Genomic DNA, 19,379 nt, shown 5'->3' with positions numbered 1-19,379 from the left:
AACTGGTCTCAAGGTACTGGTGCTGTTTGGGTTTAGAGAGTTATAAAATATGCTTGTACAATATTATGCTGACATTCACTTTGCTCGACGAAGGTTGGCACGAGTTAAGCGTCTCCAATTGAATGTTGTGGGAGGGGTTTCATCAAGAATACTGTAGGAGACTAGAAAAACTAAAAACGTGATAAACTTTGATTTGTGCTAAGAAAATAAAAATAATAAAATCCGATATATCAGATATGTACCTTTTTATTTCTTCCTACAATTTTCAGCACTTCCCATGAACCGTCACTAGCACAGAGGAAAGTTGAACATGCAAAGTGCGATGCTTTCAGCAGTGCGAGCTTGTGTCACGCCAGTGTGCCGCGGGGAGGATGTGTGTTTGTGTGACTCCTACAATAACCCCCATGTGGCAGTGTGAGCTGGTGTGTGTAGCACTTACAGCAGTGTGTGGTAGTGTGTGGCTGAGCTGTCTGCTGGTGGGAGTGGTGGAGGTGGAAGGCTTGCAGTGGCCCTCGCTGCCTGCCCTGGGCCGACGCCAGGGGCAGGGAGGGGGGAGCAGTGCAGGGCTGTCCACACATGAGCGCATGCTCTGCGGATGGGTCAGAACAACACTTCACACACACACACACACACACGCACAGCATGCATGGAGCTGGGCAGGCCAGTTACACAGTTAGTACCATGCAGTTTGATATTTCACAAAAAACAGTGCTTGAAGCGTCCTTGGTGTGAGCAACGTTACTTTTTACTGGGTCACGACTTGTTATGATATATATTTATTAGGCTCTGGATGCTTGTTTTCTCATATTTTACATAGAAAACTCAGCTCTATACATACAGTATAATCCTGCTACTAACTGAACTATTGGATGTTTGCTAGAGACCTTTGCCTCTAAGCTAAAGCGTCCCTCACATGGACTGATTCGTAGTCTACCCCCGCCTCTTTGAGTCCACTTCAAGCACGGATGAAAAATAATTATGTACGGTTAGTTTGAATGGTTGAAAAGGCCACAAACTATTACGATAAACATATACAAGTCCGACGTGAGACTTTTGTGCCCCCCCCCCCCCCCCCCCAGTTGAAGACATGCTCCTGTGACTCATTTCAATCAAGGGACATTTCAGTAGATGTGGTCGTCTGCCATTTTCACAATCAAAGCACCAGGCAGCTTTGGGCAATTAGTTATTGTTATCAATGTCAGTGAGTTCATCGCGAAATGTAACGAAATGTAACTTGATATGATGTGAAATGGGGTGAAAAATGTTTTCAGCAAAACGGTTTTGCAAAAACAACACAGCAAAAAGCGTGAATACTCCCCTCTGGAAAAAAGATGGATTTGATTGGTTACCTCTTGTCCCAGCAGCGGCCGGGCCTCCAGGACCTTCTTCACCTTGTTCTCCTCTTTAACAGGCAGCAGGCACTTGAGGAACTTAGGGGGCTGAGGGGAGAGGACTTTGAAGGGGCTGGAGTTGAAAAACGTGGGGTTCTCCAGAATCAAACCTGCGTAACCCAGATATATGTCAGCGAAACGGAAAAAAGTGTCGACCACAAGTCAAGGAACGACACAACCGCTGCAGCGTTTCTGCATTTTACCTGGGTTCTCCCTGCCTTTGATGGGTGTGGTGCAAAGCAAGGCCTCTGGGGGATTGCAGTCGGCGCCGTCATTAAAATCACAGTAGCCCTAGACAGCAATACATAAGGGGTAAATTGGGAAGTTACGTAAAGAAAAAGTAACAAAAAGACATAAAACGTCTACAAGCTCAGGGCTTATGAGGATGAATGATCTTTATGTGTTTTTATTAAGAAAGGGCCAATGACATTTGGCTCTGAGATGATGGTCTATGCATTCTGACAAGAGTATTGCAGCCAATACAAGTTCATTTTATTTGTAACATTTTTGTGATAAACATGTTAAGATGCACCTGACTCACCTTGCAGTCTTCATCCTCACAGCCGGTCAGGTCTGTTTTACTACACGAAGACTGAAGAGCAAGAGACGTCATGTTATCAGCACACCGAATAACAAGGAATCCATATGGTTCTGTGGGCAGTGCGGTGAGTAATGCATTCATTACATGCTGTACATTTGGTGTGCTGATACTTCTTCTCAGGTGTCGTCCCTTGGTTGTGAGCGCTTCCTTCACAGTGACAGCCTTTTGGAACAAAAGAAAAACATCTTTTACTGACATCTCTCAGTGGATGTCTGCCCACCATCTGAAAATCAACCCCGACAAGACTGAACTACTTCTCTTTCCAGGAAAAGACTCTCCGACCCAGGACCTGACGATCAACTTTGGCAACTCCGTGCTAACGGCCACTTTAACCGCTAGAAACCTCAGCGTCACAATCGACAGCCAACTCTCCCTGACTCGCATCACTGCGACAACATGATCCTGTAGATACTCTCTACAACATCAGGAGAATACGTCCCCTTATCACTCAGAAGGCAGCGCAGGTACTGATTCAGGCTCTTGTCATCTCCCGCCTGGACTACTGCAACTGCCTCCTGGCAGGTCTCCCTGCTACCGCCATTCCACCTCTGCAGCTCATCCAGAATGCAGCAGCTCGACTGGTCTTTAACCTTCTGAAATTCTCCCACACTACTCCACTCCTCCGCTCTCTTCACTGGCTACCGGTGGCCGCCCGCATCCAGTTCAAAACATTGGTGCTCACGTACCATGCTGTGAATGGATCGGGTCCAGCTTACATCCAGGACATGGTCAAACCCTACATCCCAACCCGCACTCTCCGCTCTGCATCTGTAAAACTACTCGTCCCTCCCTCACTGAGAGCAAAACACTCGACTAGATCACAACTCTTTGCTGTCCTTGCTCCGACATGGTGGAACGAGCTCTCTGAGGACACCAGGACCGCAGAGAGCCTCCACATCTTCTGCCGCAAACTAAAGACACACCTCTTCAGACTCTACCTCCACTAAAGACTAACAAATTGTAGCACTTAAATTGTACTTATAACGGCACTTATCTATAGCAAGTTGTAAATTGGTTTATTTAAGGAAATTGCACTTTCTTGTTTCTTGTTCTTCTGAGTTTGCACCCTATGGTTGAATGCACTTATTGTAAGTCGCTTTGGATAAAAGCGTCAGCTGTATGACATGTAATGTACATGCCAAACAAATCAGATTGTTCCCGTTTAAGCATGCCAGTGTGCTACTGTGTAAAATACCTGTCGTAGCCTCTCCAGGCTAAGGATGTTCTCCACTTCCAGAACTCCCCGTGTGTACTTCTCTATGTAGGTTTCTCCATCCTGCGTCTGCTCACTATCTGCACGAGCTGCCATGAGAGCCAAGGTTTCCCTTTCCTCTGGCTCCTCTGAGGCCTGGGGAGGAAAGGGAAGAAACAGACAACAGGCGCCGAACTGGTTATTTATCTGTGTTATGTTCTGAAAGCAGCCGTTGTCAGACACAGAGGTAGAATGAACGAGTTGTACCTTTGGTATGTTGGAAACAATCTCATAAGTCACACCGCAGGAATAAAGAGCGTTCTTTAAGGACATTCTTCTCTTGAGACTCTGAGTGAAACTCTGTAAAACAAAATGAACCTATATTGATCATCAAAACAAAATCCATTGCAGCGAACAACCGCCTCTTCCGTGAAGTGAGCCCCTCTTATTAAATCTCATCCCTCTTGAATCGACCTGTTTGTTGTAGATGTTGACAGCGATCCTCTTGCGGAGTACCAGCTCCATGGAGGCAGGGTGGCTGAGCTGCACAGTGGCTTTGATGATCAGATAAATGCGTTCGTTGGGAGATGTTATGCGGTTGAGGTGCACGGAATCGTGGATGGACGAGTCCCAAGAGCAAACCGCCGACACCTGGCGAATTGGAAGAGTTGTGTTTTGTTAACGCGGATCCACAACTTCCTACAGAGAAGGAATCTGTGCCATTTGTAATTGCCTAGAAAATCCAACACATTTCTTCCACATTACCTCCTCATCACTGTGCCTGATGATGGGCAGATAGAAGAACTGGCTCCCATGCTCCTTGGGCAGAATAGAGTTAAGGCCGGCAGCACGAGGGCCTGTCAGCTGCTCATTTACTGTCAGATTATCCGCTGATGGCATTAAAGACAGTTAGTACTCGTTCAGGCCTCAAAGCAGATATCGGTGAGATATCGGTTGATATAAAGGATCGGTCTGATTTACCATTTAAATCAAGGAAGAGAACGGGGATGTGAGCTTCCACTCCTGCAGGTGGGGTCCTATAAGGTGTTGAGTGTGATTAACCTTGAAAAAAGGGCTTCAAATGAATTGAGTCTGACACGTGACCGTTAGTGTTTTACCAGTCGGCGGGCGCTCCGGGGATGCCACTGCCAGATGCCGGTACCAGCACAGCGTTCCTCTCTTCAGTCAGACCCACCCACTGCTCCACCAGCCGAGCCTCACGCTCAATATCCTCCTCCGACTTCTCTGAACACATCAACGAGGAGCAAGGTGTCATCCCAGCACGTGGACAAAAGCAGAAGCGGTCCGGCTCGGGTCCAGGGAAGTGATGGCTGTAGCACAAGGCCAACGACTCACCTTGTTTGTTGATGATTTTCTTGATTTGTTCATCGAGGTACTCCCGACGTTTGATCAGCGCCTCGGACCAGCGCTCTCTGACACAGTTGAGATCTTCCTCCTGGAAACAGGCAGAGACTACATTCAGAGCCAGCTGGCTCTGCGAGGCGTGGATGTGCTCCAGGGCTCAGTGTTGTGTTATCAGGGCAAGGTGAGGGTGCACGTGCACGAGGGTGATGATCTGTCTGACGTAGAACCATAACTGCTCCTTTATAAACCCACTAAGCCAAGTGAAAGCTTATTTAAGCTAATTTAAGTCCCACAGTGTCTTTTTTGTGAGAAAACATTTATGGTCAAATCATTACAAACACGTAAGACCTCCTTTTGACCCCTTTGCAACTCACACACATGCATTCACACTTAAAAGTACAGCAGATTACTCTGTGAGGGAACCGCAATGTCCACGATAACCAAAACACCTTAGAGAGAACTCATTCCGCTTGTTCTGACGACAGCACGCTTCCACCATGCAAAGTACTGTAAATCAAGCAGTCATGCAATTTTTCAGCGGGGTTTATTATTCCGGCAGCACTTCAGTAGCAAGAGGCAAATAGCAGCATTAGTGTGCAGCAACCTGATGGGGAAGGCAAAAAAGAACGCGGGACAGTCCCTGGCAGAAAGACTACTGGCCGGGAGCTCAGCCAATGGGTGGAACTGTGTTTTGCATAGAGGGCCGCCAAAGAATAATTGGTTGGTATGACTGATAATTATGGCACCAATAATCGTCCACATGTGCAGCTGCTTTTTAACAAAGCATTAATGTAGTTGGCACAGCCCTGTGGCTCCTGCCTCACATGCCCTCAGCAACAGGCCTAGTCGCAAACACTTTGGTTTCCTTCAGGCTGCACAGTGAGCTACAGGGACAGCAGCAGCAGGAGGAGGAGGACTTGAAAGGGTACCTGATAACTATCCATATCGTCTTCCTCCTCTTTCTGGCAGGAGAGAACACAGTAAAATGATTCTGAATGTGGCAAAAAAGAGAAAAGGCTTCCCTTCTACATCAGCGCACATCAGTGGATGTTAACAGAACAGACTGGGCAACTAATGAGTTTGTGCATTCCGTGGCCTCACCGCCAGCTACCAGATAACCCACTCAAGGCACGAAACCAGAGATGGACTAATTTGGGTAACTCGGCATAATATTGTATAACACTGGCACGGCGCAAGCACACCGTTCCCAAACACAGAATGGAAATGACGTACAAATCATCATCCTATCATTTTGAATACAGTAGGTTTGTAGTCTAAGTTGCACATGATTATATAAAATGTGTGTGTGCGTGTGTGTGTTCCACATACCTGGTAGCTATCGAGTGGTCTCTGTAGTTTGGTGGAGCGAGCAGACACACAGCCGATAGAGACGGACACCAACGCCTCCACCAGCAGAGGCAGAGTCCCTGAGTTCTGGACCGGCTTCACACAAACCTGCAGCCTCCTAGAGTGACCCTGCTTGTACAAATGCCGTCAGAATCATCAGAATGCCGCTGTCAGCGCTGCACCTCAAAGTACGACATGTACAAGAAAGTTAATAGTAACATAATTACCCACCATCCCGATGAAGCTTCAGTTATTAACTTTAATAAAAATGACTTTTTGTCGCATTTGCTCAAACTGTCACTATGCCTGACGGTGCCACATGACGTGCATAATTTGTGAAAATGTCATCCTCTGCTTGAAGTCTCTTAACCAGCTCAAACAGCAAATGGTCTGTATTTTCTTTTCTAGCCTTCTGTTCACTCAAAGGGCTTTAACACTACATGGCATCATTCATTCGACGCAGCCACACACTGCAGTTGAAACTCTGATTGAAGGACGACTCGCTCTACCACTGAGCCACAAACCAACTATTCTATCCATCCATCCATTTTCAAACCGCTTATCCTGCACACAGGGTCGCGGGGGGGCTGGAGTCCATCCCAGCCAACTTCGGGCGATAGACAGGGTACATCCTGGATTGGTCGCCAGCCAATCGCAGGGCTACACAGAGACAGACAACCATTCACACTCACACATCTACGGGCAATTTAAAGTCGCCAATTAACCTGATCCCCAAAGCATGTCTTTGGACTGTGGGAGGAAGCCGGAGAACCCGGAGAGAACCCACGCAGACACGGGGAGAACATGCAGACTCCACACAGAAACACTCCAACTATTCTAATGGTATGTTAAAGAAACGAGTTATTACTTATTATAGTTATCCACAGTGAGTCTTAAAGTGTGTTTTTGATCTAGGGCAACCTGTTTAATCTCAAGGGGACACTTGCTCATGGTCTTCATCTGACCTGTCGGAGTTGGAAGACACCTCCGGTGCTGATGTCTTTGCCAGGGAGCAGCTCCACCGATGAGTACTCTCCCTGTTCGTTCAGCTCTTGGATGGACGTCCCCAGCTCGATTCTGCGAGACACCTCACTCCACCTACAAAAAGCAAAAGCCAAGAGAGGCTAGGTGAGAATTGTCAGTGTGTGTGTGTGTGTGTGTGTGTGTGTGTGTGTGTGTGTGTGTGTGTGTCTGACACAGTTCAAACGTCTGAGTGGGACATGTGATGCATGTACCTGTCCCGGAGCGTCTGGGTCTTAGCCTCCAGTGCGTCCAACTCCCAGAGCGACCGTCCGTTCCCGGCACAGCGGTGACCCCACACTTCTATGGCCAATGCTCCATCTGATATGAACTCCAAAAACTCATCCGTCACATGCACGATGTAGTCCTGCAGATGGAGAAAGAGAGGTTTGTAACAGAGTTAACTCCAAAAACAATTTTTAAAAGTTAAAAAGGAAATACAATTGTGAATGCCTCGGGTAAGGCGTTAGCATCCTTTAGATGGGACAAGTAGGCCCTTTAATGTACCTTGCAGTGATCAAACTGGACCGTAAACTGGGCATCTGGGCTTCGAGGGGAAGGTAAATCTGGGCTGACCATGGGAGGAGCCACAGTGGGCTCACCGTTCTCCCAGAAGGTGTATTGACAAAAGACAAAGTTGGACAGGTTGATTGGCAAACCTGTGGCCTCCCTGATCCGCACCTGCAGCAAAGACACGGGCTCATCTTAGAGAAATGTCTCTTCATTAAATGCTGTTGCAAATAAAAATAAGCTAAACAATCCCATGGCATTTAAAAAAACCCTCCCATTTTTGTTTAGACTTACCCTGCATGTAAGCCTCTTGGCTATGTGGACGATGTCCCCGTTGGTGTCCATCACCTCATAGCAGCTACTCTCACTGGAGTTCTCTGACGAGTCGTCTCCCCCAGACAGGCGCTCTGGTACGACTCCACTGACTCGCATCAGCTCAATGTGCAACCTGCCTGCCACCTGTACACACAGGCCAAGGAGACATCATGTCCCCAGGACTCGTATATATCCCATTAAAAAAAAAATCGGTAGGCCGCTTCAATACGGGCAAAATCAAATAACACAATATCTTTTTACCAAATACGTCAATATGAATGTTGCTGCGATATGGTAAGATGAGCATTGGTCTGCTCGCAAAATATTTATTCAGTGGGATTGTTGATAAACAATCATTGCAATAAGAATATGTAATAAGTCAAAAGCTTCAACATGACTACAGTACTGTATATAATATTCATGCATATTTATGCACTAATCTCTTTATGTTAATGCGCCGTTACCTCTCCTTGTTGGCTGATGATGGGGACTGCATATTGCAGCTTGACATCATGGAAAAGGCACTCCAGAAAAATGTTGGCCACTCCTATCAGGTTATGGTTCTCTTGCGCCTCATAGAATGGATCACAGTGCTTACTGTTGGCCTTGTTGTACTGAAAACATACAGAGAACGTCTGAATAATCCAGTAAATCCATCTTTTCCTCTTGCATGTTCCTTTTTTCCTTACCATCTCCTCTGCGCCTTCCTTCCAGTCCCTGTAGTGGTCTCTCATATCCACCAGTTTGTTTTCTAGCCTCTCAATGGTCCACACCTGGGTCCCCTTTCCCTTTCTCCGTACCTGAATGGCCGGCTCGCTCACTATTGCTCCACGCTACGTGAAAAAACAGATTGCAACCCTTCTTGTATTTCAGCAGGTATTCAGCCGTGACATAATTAGGGGAGGTGATGTGTGACAGCAGGGTATTCAGAGGCCTACCTTGCGGTTAGCGCTGAGGTTAGCGGCGGGAATCTGAAGGGTGACCTGATAGTCCGTCAGTTTGTTCATCTCCTCTGACAAGAAGTTGGCTTCTCGCACCAAGGTGTTGGCTTTCACAACCTGCTCCCTGAGTCGAGAAAGACTCCGCCGAAAAAGCTCATCCCTGAAACGCAAAGACCCGGACAAGCAGAACACAGAGATCATTCATTCATGTCACCTGTTGTTCATTCTGGGTGTGGATTTAAACTGGCACCTAATTTACAGGAACAGCTAGTGTAAAAAAAGACACAGTTGAGAAGACAGTTACCGATCTAATAAACTCAAAACAGTTGCTTGAGTTTACATCGCAACTAGGTTTAACTAGATTTATTTAAAAGGTCAATACGGTGAACATCTCACGCGGCTGTCAAACGTGAGACAAAACAAGGAAGATGACGTCACATCTCGGGCCTTCTTGCCCTGCACAGGCTAGATTCCACTAACCGCTCCTCGGTCCACAGTCGCAGCTTGCCGTGTGCCGCGTGCATTGGGAAGGCCAGGCGCTCGCTGCTGCTGCGTTTGTGTTGCTGCGTTTTTTCGGGAGTCAGCTGTTGCCGAAGCGACTCCAGCTCTCGTTCGTACATCACTCTCTGCTCCTCCAGAGCCGTACGCTTCTCCTCGAGGTACTGCTTCTCCAGCACCTGGACCACATTCTGCATGGGGTCTAGAAAGCACGAGACACAAAACATTTCATCATCCACACGAGAATACCGGATTAACAGGGACAGTTCCAAACAAAGCTTCTTCAGTAAAAAAAAAAGGCTCGAAGGCCAATTCTAACCATTATCTGACATTCATAGACTAATTCTCTAATACATTATTGTGTAATAAAAAAAGATTAACTGCACAGCATTTTTAACCAGGTCCCTGCAGGCTGCAACAAACAGCTGACAAATTGTTCAGTTGAGCGTTGGAATTAACAAAGAGAGAGATCTTTTTTATATTCAAAATACGAGATACTGCAGCAGAGCATCAGACCATTCTGAGATAAACAGAGCATCCGACTATTGCAACAAGCTGAAGGTGATAAATACTGTGTAAAGCAGTGACCTGAAAGCCTTAAATGTCATGCAGAGTGCAGCAACAGATTATTATGATCATACCGTTGTTCCCCAGAGTCTTCATCATGACCTCCATCTGAGCAAACTCGTAGCTGTAGTCCTGTTCTGAAGACGCCTCGCTGGCGGTCTCCACGTCTGCCTCGACAAAGCTCTCCCTCGGGGAAGCTCTGTCCAGCTCCTTTAAACGGTCCCGCCGCTTTCGTGCAGGCAGATTAATCCTGCGCAGCAACTTCCAGTCAGTGGTGTTTTGATTTTGTGACTCTTCACACATTTGAATTTGGCCATGATAACGATTTATACCTGAAGAAGTGATTGTTCCCCCATAAGATACGATCTCCATGCCACAGGTGCACCAAAGAATCAATCATTGAGCCGTTCACACAGGTGCTGTAGAAAACAAGAGGAATTCAACTCTCATTATGAGAATTATGAACCTAATCTTTGAACAGGGAAAACTAATTGAGGAGAAACAATTCCTCTGTAGTGGCAGCGAGACACGGCTCGGAGCTCAGATCATAGATTCCTGTACAGTGAGGTCATGTGAAAACAGTGAGGTCCAGCCATCCATGATGAGAGGGACCACAGAAAGACACGCAGAGATAAAGAGTGTGTTGTAGGTAGTTGTGCAGCAGCTCACCTGGCATTCCCTACGGGCATCAGGGTGACATCACCATCCGGGCAGAGCTCCAGGACGCAGTGCTTCGGCTGGATGCCGATCCCAAAGAGCTGGATGTCCTGAGAAGTGTCGGCGCCCACACGCGTGTGCTCCTATTCACAGGAGGAGGATGGATTCAGAAAACATATAATGACACTCTGAGAGTAATTACACCCACCATCTTGCTACAACTCTGAGGACATCACCTACAAAATGCTGTTTCCTAAGAATTTTGTCTTTTTTTTTTAGAAAAACAAACTTCAAAGTGTAAAAAAGGGAAACGGCTTGCGTCTCTTTTCACTGCATGGTGGCCGTTGTTAAACAAACATCCCGGCTTCTGGAGGACCAGCGCCCAACCCATTTCACATTACCATAGTCATTCCACACTGATACGCCGGGCTGGCCTGCAGAACCCAGACAAAGGCCTGTTGTTCAGGGCGCTGCACAGGCTGCTTTCTCACATGCCTCTGCTCTCACAGGTCCAAAGAACCGACTGCTTGTTCCACTTCAGCGCTCTGCAGAGCTCGGACCTGCTCTCACTAGATTAATCTCAGCTCTCCGAGCGTCATCTGGATCACTGCGCCACATGTGATGCGTGTCAGGGCCTCCGTGCACGGTGAATGTGGTACAATAGTCTACAAATCTACGCGTTAAGTGGTGCCATTAAAAAAGTGGCCTGCATCTTTGGGTTGACTATTTGTATTTGTTTAAAACTCCCTAGGTTGAAACCAAAGAGGAGCACGCCCAGGTTGATAGAACCACTTATATTAACTACAGACTGTTAAGTTTACACTGGAAAATTCCTCACACTTGCATTTAACGGCGCAACAGAGACTTTGTTATCTCACAAATAGGTTTAAAGACATACAGTAAGGGCTAATGGCAAAAAACGCATCAGGCAGCTGGGTGACAATAGTAGCGCGTACTGTGCGTTCAACGTTATATTGCCAGTATTGCATCATCCCGATGTAGAAACTGCATTACCTTCAGATAGTAGACCAGTAGCTCATTGAGGGCAGGATCAGCATTGAGATTAACCAGAAAACACTTGTCTTCACCCACTTTAATCCCCGATGTTTCCAGAGAGATGCCCATGCTCTCTAGCTGCTTCTGGCGTTCCTGTGGATAATAACAAGTGTTACCGTAGGTATAAATAGGAATTAGAACTGACGTTTTGCGTGTTTACGGTGGTTAAGCATACAGTGGCAATCTCCTCTGTCTTTCTTAGTTTCTCCTCCCAGGTGACAGTCATCTCCTGAATGAGCTTCTCAGACTCGTGCAGTTTCTCCTTCAGCTCAGGAGCCTTCAATGACTAAAGGAATAAGGGAATAAAGGATAAAGGTATCCTGGATTATCGTGTGATTTATGACGGGTCTGCATGAATCAATCAATATCATGTTCTGTGTCTCTAGCCGATCCCTTGACTTTACCTCGGCCTGAGAGAGTTGAACTTTGAGCTTCTCAACCTCTTCCCTGAGCTCTCTGATGATCCGAGCGTTGGGATCTTCGTTCACCACGGCGTGGTTGACGATTCTCTTGGCTCGGTCTGCATAGCGTAGCGTGGAAAGAGTCTCCTCGTAGTTATCAGCCGATGGACTCACTGTGGCTATCATGGCCGTCTTGCTGTTGCCGCCAAGGTTGTCCTGTAGGAAAGGAAGCATAGCCGATAACTATTCATTTTCAGCGGTTCCAATTTTTAAATCACGATTAATCTTATGATTATTTCGCGATTAATCGCAAAATTCCATAAAGTGGTCTATTATGCACTTTTATTTATGCAAACTCTTAACACAGGGACATTAATTAATGCGTTAATGCAATAACAACACATTATAACTTTTAAATAGGGCCAAACCTTCAGCAGCCAGGTGAGGACTGAGTCTCTGTAGGGCACAAACTTGGCTTTCCCCTTTCCTGCAGACTGGTCAGCGAGAGCAGAAATCACGCAGCCTAACGTGGTGAGAGACCTGCAACAACACAGCCAAAAAAGAAGCTTTAACACTTTGTGAATTAATATATTTGCCTCACTTTTATACGAAGAAATGGTACCTACTTGTTAATATTGCTGCCCTCTTTGAGTCGTTCTCCAGCCGCTCCAGTCTTAGACACTCGCTCACTTCCCGCCAGGTCGACCAGACTCAACTTGCTCACTTTCTCCCCTGAATTCTGTTCACCATCACAAGAACGACAGCAGTCAATCAAATGAGCCAGGAGTGGACAAATAGGATACACACAATTCCTTGTGAATGTTGGTGGAAAGACTGACCCCAGACTGTAGATCATAAAGTGTTTGTGTGACAATTATACTGAACACGGCATGTGATCGACTGCTCTCCTCGTTCATGTTGGTGGCTGCAACTGTGCGAGATTTGTTGCCCTCTGACATCAACACCTCAATGTCCTGAAAAGATGGAGAGGGAGTTAATAAAAGAAAAAGACCTTTCAGGAGTGACAAAGACATTTGACAATTTGAATAAATTTCACTGGATTTAGGTACAACTTCCACATTTATCATTATGATAACAGACTTTTCAAATGGAATTGACAGTTGTCTGTGTGCCAGGTGGTTTAAGCTGGGTCACAGTAGACAGTGGGCCACGGCTGTGCAAAACCACTGCAAGAATATCAGGCAGAGCAGAGCATAAACTGGGTGGAGATGTTTAAACCCAATTAAGAAAGGCCCTGCCAAGGCTTAGCATATAAACTAGCCAAAACCTCAAAGACTACATCCCACTTTGGGAATATGTTAGATTACAGTTTCTACACATGAAGGGATGCGAAAGTCAATGGTTGTCCTGAATGAAAACTAGCAACTTGACAACCCGGGACAGGACAGAGTACATTTCTGCTGGGTACTATAAATCATGTCAAAAGTGACATATAAGGCCTGTGGTTGTTGATATGAATCAGCTCTGGCAAAGTGTGATGACAGAAAGGGAAAGACACACCTCAAAGTTGGTTACAGCCAGCTGAGATAGACCATCCACGTATGGACCCAAGACTTTGTGTTCCCGAACTTTAAGGGACTGTCGGCTCCTTAGAAAAAATAAAATAGAGAAACAAGGGAGGAATTTGTACTATTTTCAATTAGGCACAAATGTTAAAAAATAAAGAATGAAAAACACTTTTAACAGGGTTTTATAATGCGTATTTGATGGGACATTCCTCTGTTTATGAAGTAAAGATATACTTTCCATTAAACGCTCAAAAAATTCTCTCTCCATCAGAACAAATAAAAATGTTTCAATTAATTCTCCAGACTCAACTCATGACTTATTTACCCTGTTGTTGGAGCCAACATTTCCCAAAAACGTTCACAAAACTGTGATACGGAGTTGATCATTCACATAAAAAGTTTCTGAATTTCTAAAATGCACAACAAATCTTTTTAAGGACAACAAAACAACAGCCATAATGTGTTACTCCATCTTGAAATCTGCTTTTCCTTCTTTGGCTCTCAGCTCCAAGTCCCCATTGATTCCTTCTTCTCGAAAAACATTCAAATTATTTTAAGCCAAAAAAAGTTCCAATACAGATATGAAGCTGTTATAAAAAGGGAAAAGTGCATTTACAGCTGTGATTGGTAACTCTGATATTATGTATGATGTACAGTATATGTGTCGAGATGACTCAGTCATCAACCCAATGTTTCTTCAGTTGGTTCAGCTTGTAAACTGAAACTAATTGGGCAGCTGAGACGTGGTGAGAATAAATCCTACAGATCAGTACGACTCACTGATCCTTCTTCACGGCTACAGAATGGAAAAAAACCCAGCCTCCCTCCTTCCACTCCAATTCCAATCTACCATCCACTGAAAAACAGAGGATCCTGCAGAGGATGCTAACCTCTAGAAAGATCATGGCCAGCTGATAGTGTGAATGAGATCCTTGTCACGATTGACCTTGATATCTTGTGTCTATCACAGAACCAATGTTCAGAAGAAGGACAAAGGCAGCTAGAAAAGCAAGAGCAAGAGCAAGAGGAAGTCGCCATCGAATGGGCTCCGGCTTCGTCTCCTGACATCTGCGGCACACATAGGACTTCTCTGTTGTCCGTCTCTCTCGGCCCGCAGACTGATCTGACTGCTCTCGGCTTCTCTAACAGATGTCCCTGAAACCCTCTCTCTCTCTCTCTCTCTCTCTCTCTCTCTCTCTCTCGCGCGGCTCGCTCTCCCTCGCGGCGGCCTGTCTGCCAACTCACGTCAGACACCGCGGGCGAAGAATGCAGCGTTGTCAGAGGACGCCGCTGGCCGCTGTTCTGCAGGAAATGAATGGGTTGAGCTTCCTACTCACAACATTCTGTCGCCGTCCCACAATTCAGGCTACTAGACACAACAGAGCTATAAGCGGAGATGCGAAGGGGAGGTCACAGTTTGTACTGCAGTTGGAGCGAGACAAGGCCGACCTTTTTCTGTGTCTGCCCAGGTCAGAGGCGTTACCAAGTGCATTTAGCGAGGTTGTACAAGTCACATATGCCTATTCTACAGAAAGAAAATACACCCGTCAGACTTACCCTTTGGGATCCAGAAGGTCCCGGACCTTCTCATTGTAGATCTCCATGTAGGACACCTCCACCTTAAAAGTATGGCCCTCGTTCTCCTCTCTGTGGACCCTCTCGAACAGCGAGCAGCAGAGTCGAGGGATCAAACCCGGCTGATCCCCATTACCCATCATGGAAAAGGACTTGCCTGAACCTGCACGGACATTTCAGAATCACACTTGACTGATGGCCGTGTCCGTTACAGCGAGAGGCTCAATTCAATTCAATTACTGTAACATTCCATTTGTGTCTTTGAAAAAACTGATTTATGTGCAATGTGCCGTATCAAATAAACCAAATTTTTTAAAAGTACAGCGGTAGCTAAATGCTAAATTCAGCATGCAAACAATCTCACAATGACGCTAACATCCTGATGTCTAGAGAGGATACAGGATATCACGTCATTTGCTAATTAGCTCTGAAGACAAAGAGATCACAAAGCATGGCAATACATTAAGCATTTGTCTCAACGTGTACTAAAAAGTACACAAATGTCACGGTGGCCCAAAAGTACAGGTCAGGCCTCTTCTGGGAACCATTATGAATGTACAACTTTTTGTGAGATGTTAAGACATTTCAGTCCCGTTCAAAATGGCAAACCAACTATTCAACATTGCCACTGAAATATTGCTCTTCTTTACAAACTTTTTCAGTAGTTGTGTGTCTTTACTGAGACAGGACGGAGGCTACAAGAGCTCATTTGATCCAGAGAGGAGGAAGGATATGAGTTAAGTGATTCACCAGTGTAATTAGAAATACATGCCTTGCTGCCTTCCTTACAATGGACACATCTGGAGACAACTCAACCTGCAAATGTACTAAGGCCCATAAGTATAATGGAGGTCATTCGTAAAATGCTTCACAAACTGCATGAAAAAATGTACTCGTGGTAAATTTGATCTGTATTTTGAGTTACCTGTTTGTCCATAGGCAAATATGCAGGCATTATATCCCTGGAATGCGTTTTCAAGTATTCCCTCTCCAAGGCACTTGAACACCACCTCTTGACCTTTAGGACAAAGAATCACCATGGAGATTTTGGTAAACAAATAAACCATTCAATCATATAAGTGCTACCAGTTGTCTGGTGCGGATCCTCAAATCAGTGCAATAACATTAACCCCCACACACACACACACACACACATGTACGTATCAACAAGGAAACACTAAATAAGACACCAAGAAGAATAAGTATTCATGAAGATGATGAATTCCTGTCTGGTCGTGTGGAAAATGGCGAGCCGTGTATAGAAATGTTGTGTGTGGCTCCGGTCATGCTCCTGCTGAATGGGACAGCTGTTTAAAGAGCTAAATAAAGCCTCGGCCCCGGGGGCCCCTGGGTGAGCCCTTCACTGAACAGATTGCCTTGTCGGTTCAGCACAAAGCAGATGCAAGTGTTACATTTCCATCACAGAATGAGTGTGATATGACGAGGAAAGTATGTACAATGACTATGGAAATCTTCCTCTGGCTGTAATAACCTCTTTTTTATACTAGATTTTACAAAAACAGTAGCTGTAACCTTTTCTGTGCAGCTGTTATTAAAGAAACGAACGATAGATCGTTAAATAAGCATGAAAGAAAATGTTTATTTATTATACACATTATATATTATACACATTATTTTATGTATTGTAAGAAATCCCAAAGATGGTTTAATGGTTTTGAGATCATTCAAAGACAACTACCATCATTGTGTATTTAATGAGTTCTCTCAAAATGCAAATGACCGTATTTAGCTTGGCATGATGCAGAAACAGCTTTCCCTTGAGTAGGGAGTCACTAGACTATTGCTGCACCAAGCGCATACGTCTTTACATGGGATGTGATTAGATGAGTGTAGGATTAGTTACGAAATGTATGACTCACCAGCATATTTGGGGACGTTGGCCTCATCCATGGACCAGAAACAGTGGTCAAAAGCAAACACCTGCAGAAGAGTCGGCATGTAAACAATCTTTCTTTTTTTTCTATCAACTTGTCTAGGCAGGTACAGCACAACGGGATCTTTCTTAGAAGGGGTCTTGTATCTTCTATTGAATAAAAGAAGGCGCATTGTGCGGTATCATGGCACCCTGCAGTAATCCGTGAGACTGAGGTTGTCTGAGTGAGTAAGATGAAGTCCAAGTATTGTTCGAGGTAATGCTCGTTAGCACCGCAACGTGACGGTGAGCATAAATCCAATGTTAGCTGCCCCAAGTTTTGTCATAGTGGCTTGGATTTAAATGAATTCATAAATCAGTGCTTCCCAGAAGAAATTCCATCCCCCGGTGACCCTCGTCTCCACGGAAACGTGACTGCCGCTGTTCCCGGCGGTGCGGGTTTCAGCAGCAGAGACCCCCTTGTGTCCCGCAGGCACCTCTTAAGTCCTCTTAAACGTCTCCTTGGAGCAGCTTGAGATAGGCGACAGGCTTTTATGTAAAACATTTCAGCAGCCCGGTCATCCGGCAGAGCGAGCACATCGTTGCTGCATGTTACTAATCCCGGCTGTCACTGCACTACTGCTGCTCTGCCAAAGCACTTTCCCCTACACAAACGACTCAAACGATTGAACGCCCTGCTATACATAAGGGGGGCTGTCGGCCAAGGGAACCACTGGTTGCACAGTCAGCACGGGGAGCGCTGAGATGACTGAATGCTTTGAAAGCAAGACCTCCTCTTGGGACTTCAGACACGTCAGTGGGTGCAACTCAAAAGGAACAAAAAGTGCCATCATTCCTAATTATTGCGGGTTTGGTATCCGGGGCTTCAATCTCCTCTGATCTGTCTCTGTCCAGCCTAAGGGTGTGACCGCGCAACAAATTGTTCATGATTGGACAATTACTATTAATCAGCAGGACAAATAATGACGGAGCTGAGAAACACAAGGCCCGTTTTGTCATTTCTGGGACGAAAACTGGTCAAACGTGATTGGACCGCGGGCCCCGTTTACCCTTCAGAACGCAGGGAGACTAATTTGAGTGCCACTATAACTTAGTAGACAGCCACGTGCTCGTCTAGTTGAAGGGTATTACAGGGTAACACGGGTTCACAGGGCCCAGAGTCCGAGCACGCCGGCCGCCCGCGCCAACACTCCCCCGATCCAGCCAGCGGCCGAGTGCACCGACCACAAAGCTCGTCCCTGGTGTGTGAAAGGTCTCTGAGCCAGTCGGCCAGCGTGTTGTCAAGGGGTGGAGGTGGGGGTGCACCCCAACAATGCCGCTCTGAATGCGCACACACACACACACACACACAGCCCCAGTGTCTGCGCTCATCCCTCTCTCATTGTGGAGCCTTTGTGGGTGTTCGGGAGATCTTCAGACCGCTGACACATTCACATGGACATCTATCCGGCTCCTGCTGGACCACCAAACCCCTAAATCACTCTCAATCACGTCCCCAGAGACAGCGGCACAACGGTAGACCGAGCGGTGCCGGATGCTTCTGATCCACTCGGGGGGAACCGTGTTGTGCAGCAGCAGCTTCAGGACAGTCAGGAGTCAAGACAGATGCCCGTTTCGGCAGACATTTTAAGCTCTGTTGACGTTGGCCAGTTTTTTTTCTGGTAACACAAAGAAGTGAAAAGCACATACCTTAGATTGTTTCCTTTTGTACGATTGGGGCGATCCATCATAAACAGAAGAAACCCGTGGGTGAACCAGAAAGAAAGACAAGAGAGAGGAAATACCATGTTAGGATTAATGCTGTTTAACAGTCAGACCATGTTCACGCTCAGATGTTTCTACACTTCTCACAGTACAAACCTATTGTTGGCCGCGTCGACACAAACTGCTTTTCTTAAGTGAAATGCGTGCGTTTAAACAAAATTCTCAACACATTCATTCCCTCGTGTATTAACTCATTCGCTTCCACGCAGCGGCATTTCCTGGTGTTAGGTGCTGCTTTGATTGGGTTCATAATTTGGCCAGTGAAGCATGAGGAAGAGAAGAGATTTAGGATTCAATGTCCCACTGACTCCGTTGAGTAAATAGCTGCTATGCCTGTGGACTTTACAGCGAGGCCGGGCTGCGAAAGCCACACTCAGCATATGCAGCTGCCGGAACCAAGGACAAAAGGGTAATATACATGGCACCAAGTTATCTAAGTGGAGAGGGATTCCCAACAGCTGTAGAACAATAATATTAAATATCTATACAAATGTTACAACCCGTATAATGCATGGCAAGGGAATTGTTGTTTTTGACCAAATGCATTTTGCAGTACAACCTATACACCCCTCCCCACTAATGCCTCTACATCTGCACCCGTCCTCCGACAGTCAGCAGATCCTGCAGGCGTCTCCTGGCACAGACACAGAGGTGGACATCACCTTCACGCGGTAACTAATACAGGGCAAGACTGAAACACTGCACCAACGCGCCTCTCACAGGCTGCGCCGAGTCACCAACAATAGCGTGCCTGAG

At 46.1% G+C, this 19,379-nt stretch overlaps 1 protein-coding gene across 9 annotated transcripts in view; it reads right to left on the bottom strand.

The window, feature by feature from the left end:
• Window positions 1-19,379, bottom strand: part of kif13a (kinesin family member 13A) — a 32,225-nt gene that overhangs the window by 3,069 nt on the left and 9,777 nt on the right. Inside the window, exons 3-38 of one of the 9 annotated variants that reach the window (XR_013453790.1) lie at window positions 18,549-18,561; window positions 16,846-16,906; window positions 15,891-15,983; window positions 14,948-15,128; window positions 13,383-13,470; window positions 12,701-12,835; window positions 12,488-12,600; window positions 12,290-12,401; window positions 11,865-12,077; window positions 11,636-11,746; window positions 11,419-11,553; window positions 10,417-10,547; window positions 10,080-10,166; window positions 9,822-9,997; window positions 9,163-9,382; window positions 8,680-8,842; window positions 8,431-8,574; window positions 8,206-8,355; window positions 7,721-7,885; window positions 7,424-7,597; window positions 7,132-7,283; window positions 6,862-6,994; window positions 5,879-6,025; window positions 5,479-5,511; window positions 4,541-4,640; window positions 4,303-4,429; window positions 4,166-4,221; window positions 3,950-4,074; window positions 3,659-3,835; window positions 3,452-3,544; window positions 3,188-3,340; window positions 2,077-2,154; window positions 1,933-1,983; window positions 1,595-1,682; window positions 1,350-1,501; window positions 440-611 (exon numbers count right to left, since the gene is read on the bottom strand). Coding sequence is in view for 8 of the 9 variants with exons in the window: in XM_040164259.2 (XP_040020193.2) it covers window positions 440-589; window positions 1,350-1,501; window positions 1,595-1,682; window positions 1,933-1,983; window positions 2,077-2,154; window positions 3,188-3,340; window positions 3,452-3,544; window positions 3,659-3,835; window positions 3,950-4,074; window positions 4,166-4,221; window positions 4,303-4,429; window positions 4,541-4,640; window positions 5,479-5,511; window positions 5,879-6,025; window positions 6,862-6,994; window positions 7,132-7,283; window positions 7,424-7,597; window positions 7,721-7,885; window positions 8,206-8,355; window positions 8,431-8,574; window positions 8,680-8,842; window positions 9,163-9,382; window positions 9,822-9,997; window positions 10,080-10,166; window positions 10,417-10,547; window positions 11,419-11,553; window positions 11,636-11,746; window positions 11,865-12,077; window positions 12,290-12,401; window positions 12,488-12,600; window positions 12,701-12,835; window positions 13,383-13,470; window positions 14,948-15,128; window positions 15,891-15,983; window positions 16,846-16,906; window positions 18,549-18,561 (4,480 nt within the window). In the remaining variant the exon portion in view is untranslated. The remainder of the gene's footprint in view (window positions 1-439; window positions 612-1,349; window positions 1,502-1,594; window positions 1,683-1,932; window positions 1,984-2,076; window positions 2,155-3,187; window positions 3,341-3,451; window positions 3,545-3,658; window positions 3,836-3,949; window positions 4,075-4,165; window positions 4,222-4,302; window positions 4,430-4,540; window positions 4,641-5,478; window positions 5,512-5,878; window positions 6,026-6,861; window positions 6,995-7,131; window positions 7,284-7,423; window positions 7,598-7,720; window positions 7,886-8,205; window positions 8,356-8,430; window positions 8,575-8,679; window positions 8,843-9,162; window positions 9,383-9,821; window positions 9,998-10,079; window positions 10,167-10,416; window positions 10,548-11,418; window positions 11,554-11,635; window positions 11,747-11,864; window positions 12,078-12,289; window positions 12,402-12,487; window positions 12,601-12,700; window positions 12,836-13,382; window positions 13,471-14,947; window positions 15,129-15,890; window positions 15,984-16,845; window positions 16,907-18,548; window positions 18,562-19,379) is intronic. The other 8 variants (XM_040164259.2, XM_040164260.2, XM_040164262.2 and 5 more) reach the window with 8 other exon arrangements.

Source organism: Gasterosteus aculeatus, chromosome 20 (genome assembly GCF_964276395.1).
Source record: "Gasterosteus aculeatus chromosome 20, fGasAcu3.hap1.1, whole genome shotgun sequence".
Classification (NCBI taxonomy): domain Eukaryota; kingdom Metazoa; phylum Chordata; class Actinopteri; order Perciformes; family Gasterosteidae; genus Gasterosteus; species Gasterosteus aculeatus.
The sequence above is the reverse complement of the archived record's forward strand: the minus strand, read 5'-3'. Positions and strand labels throughout refer to the sequence as shown.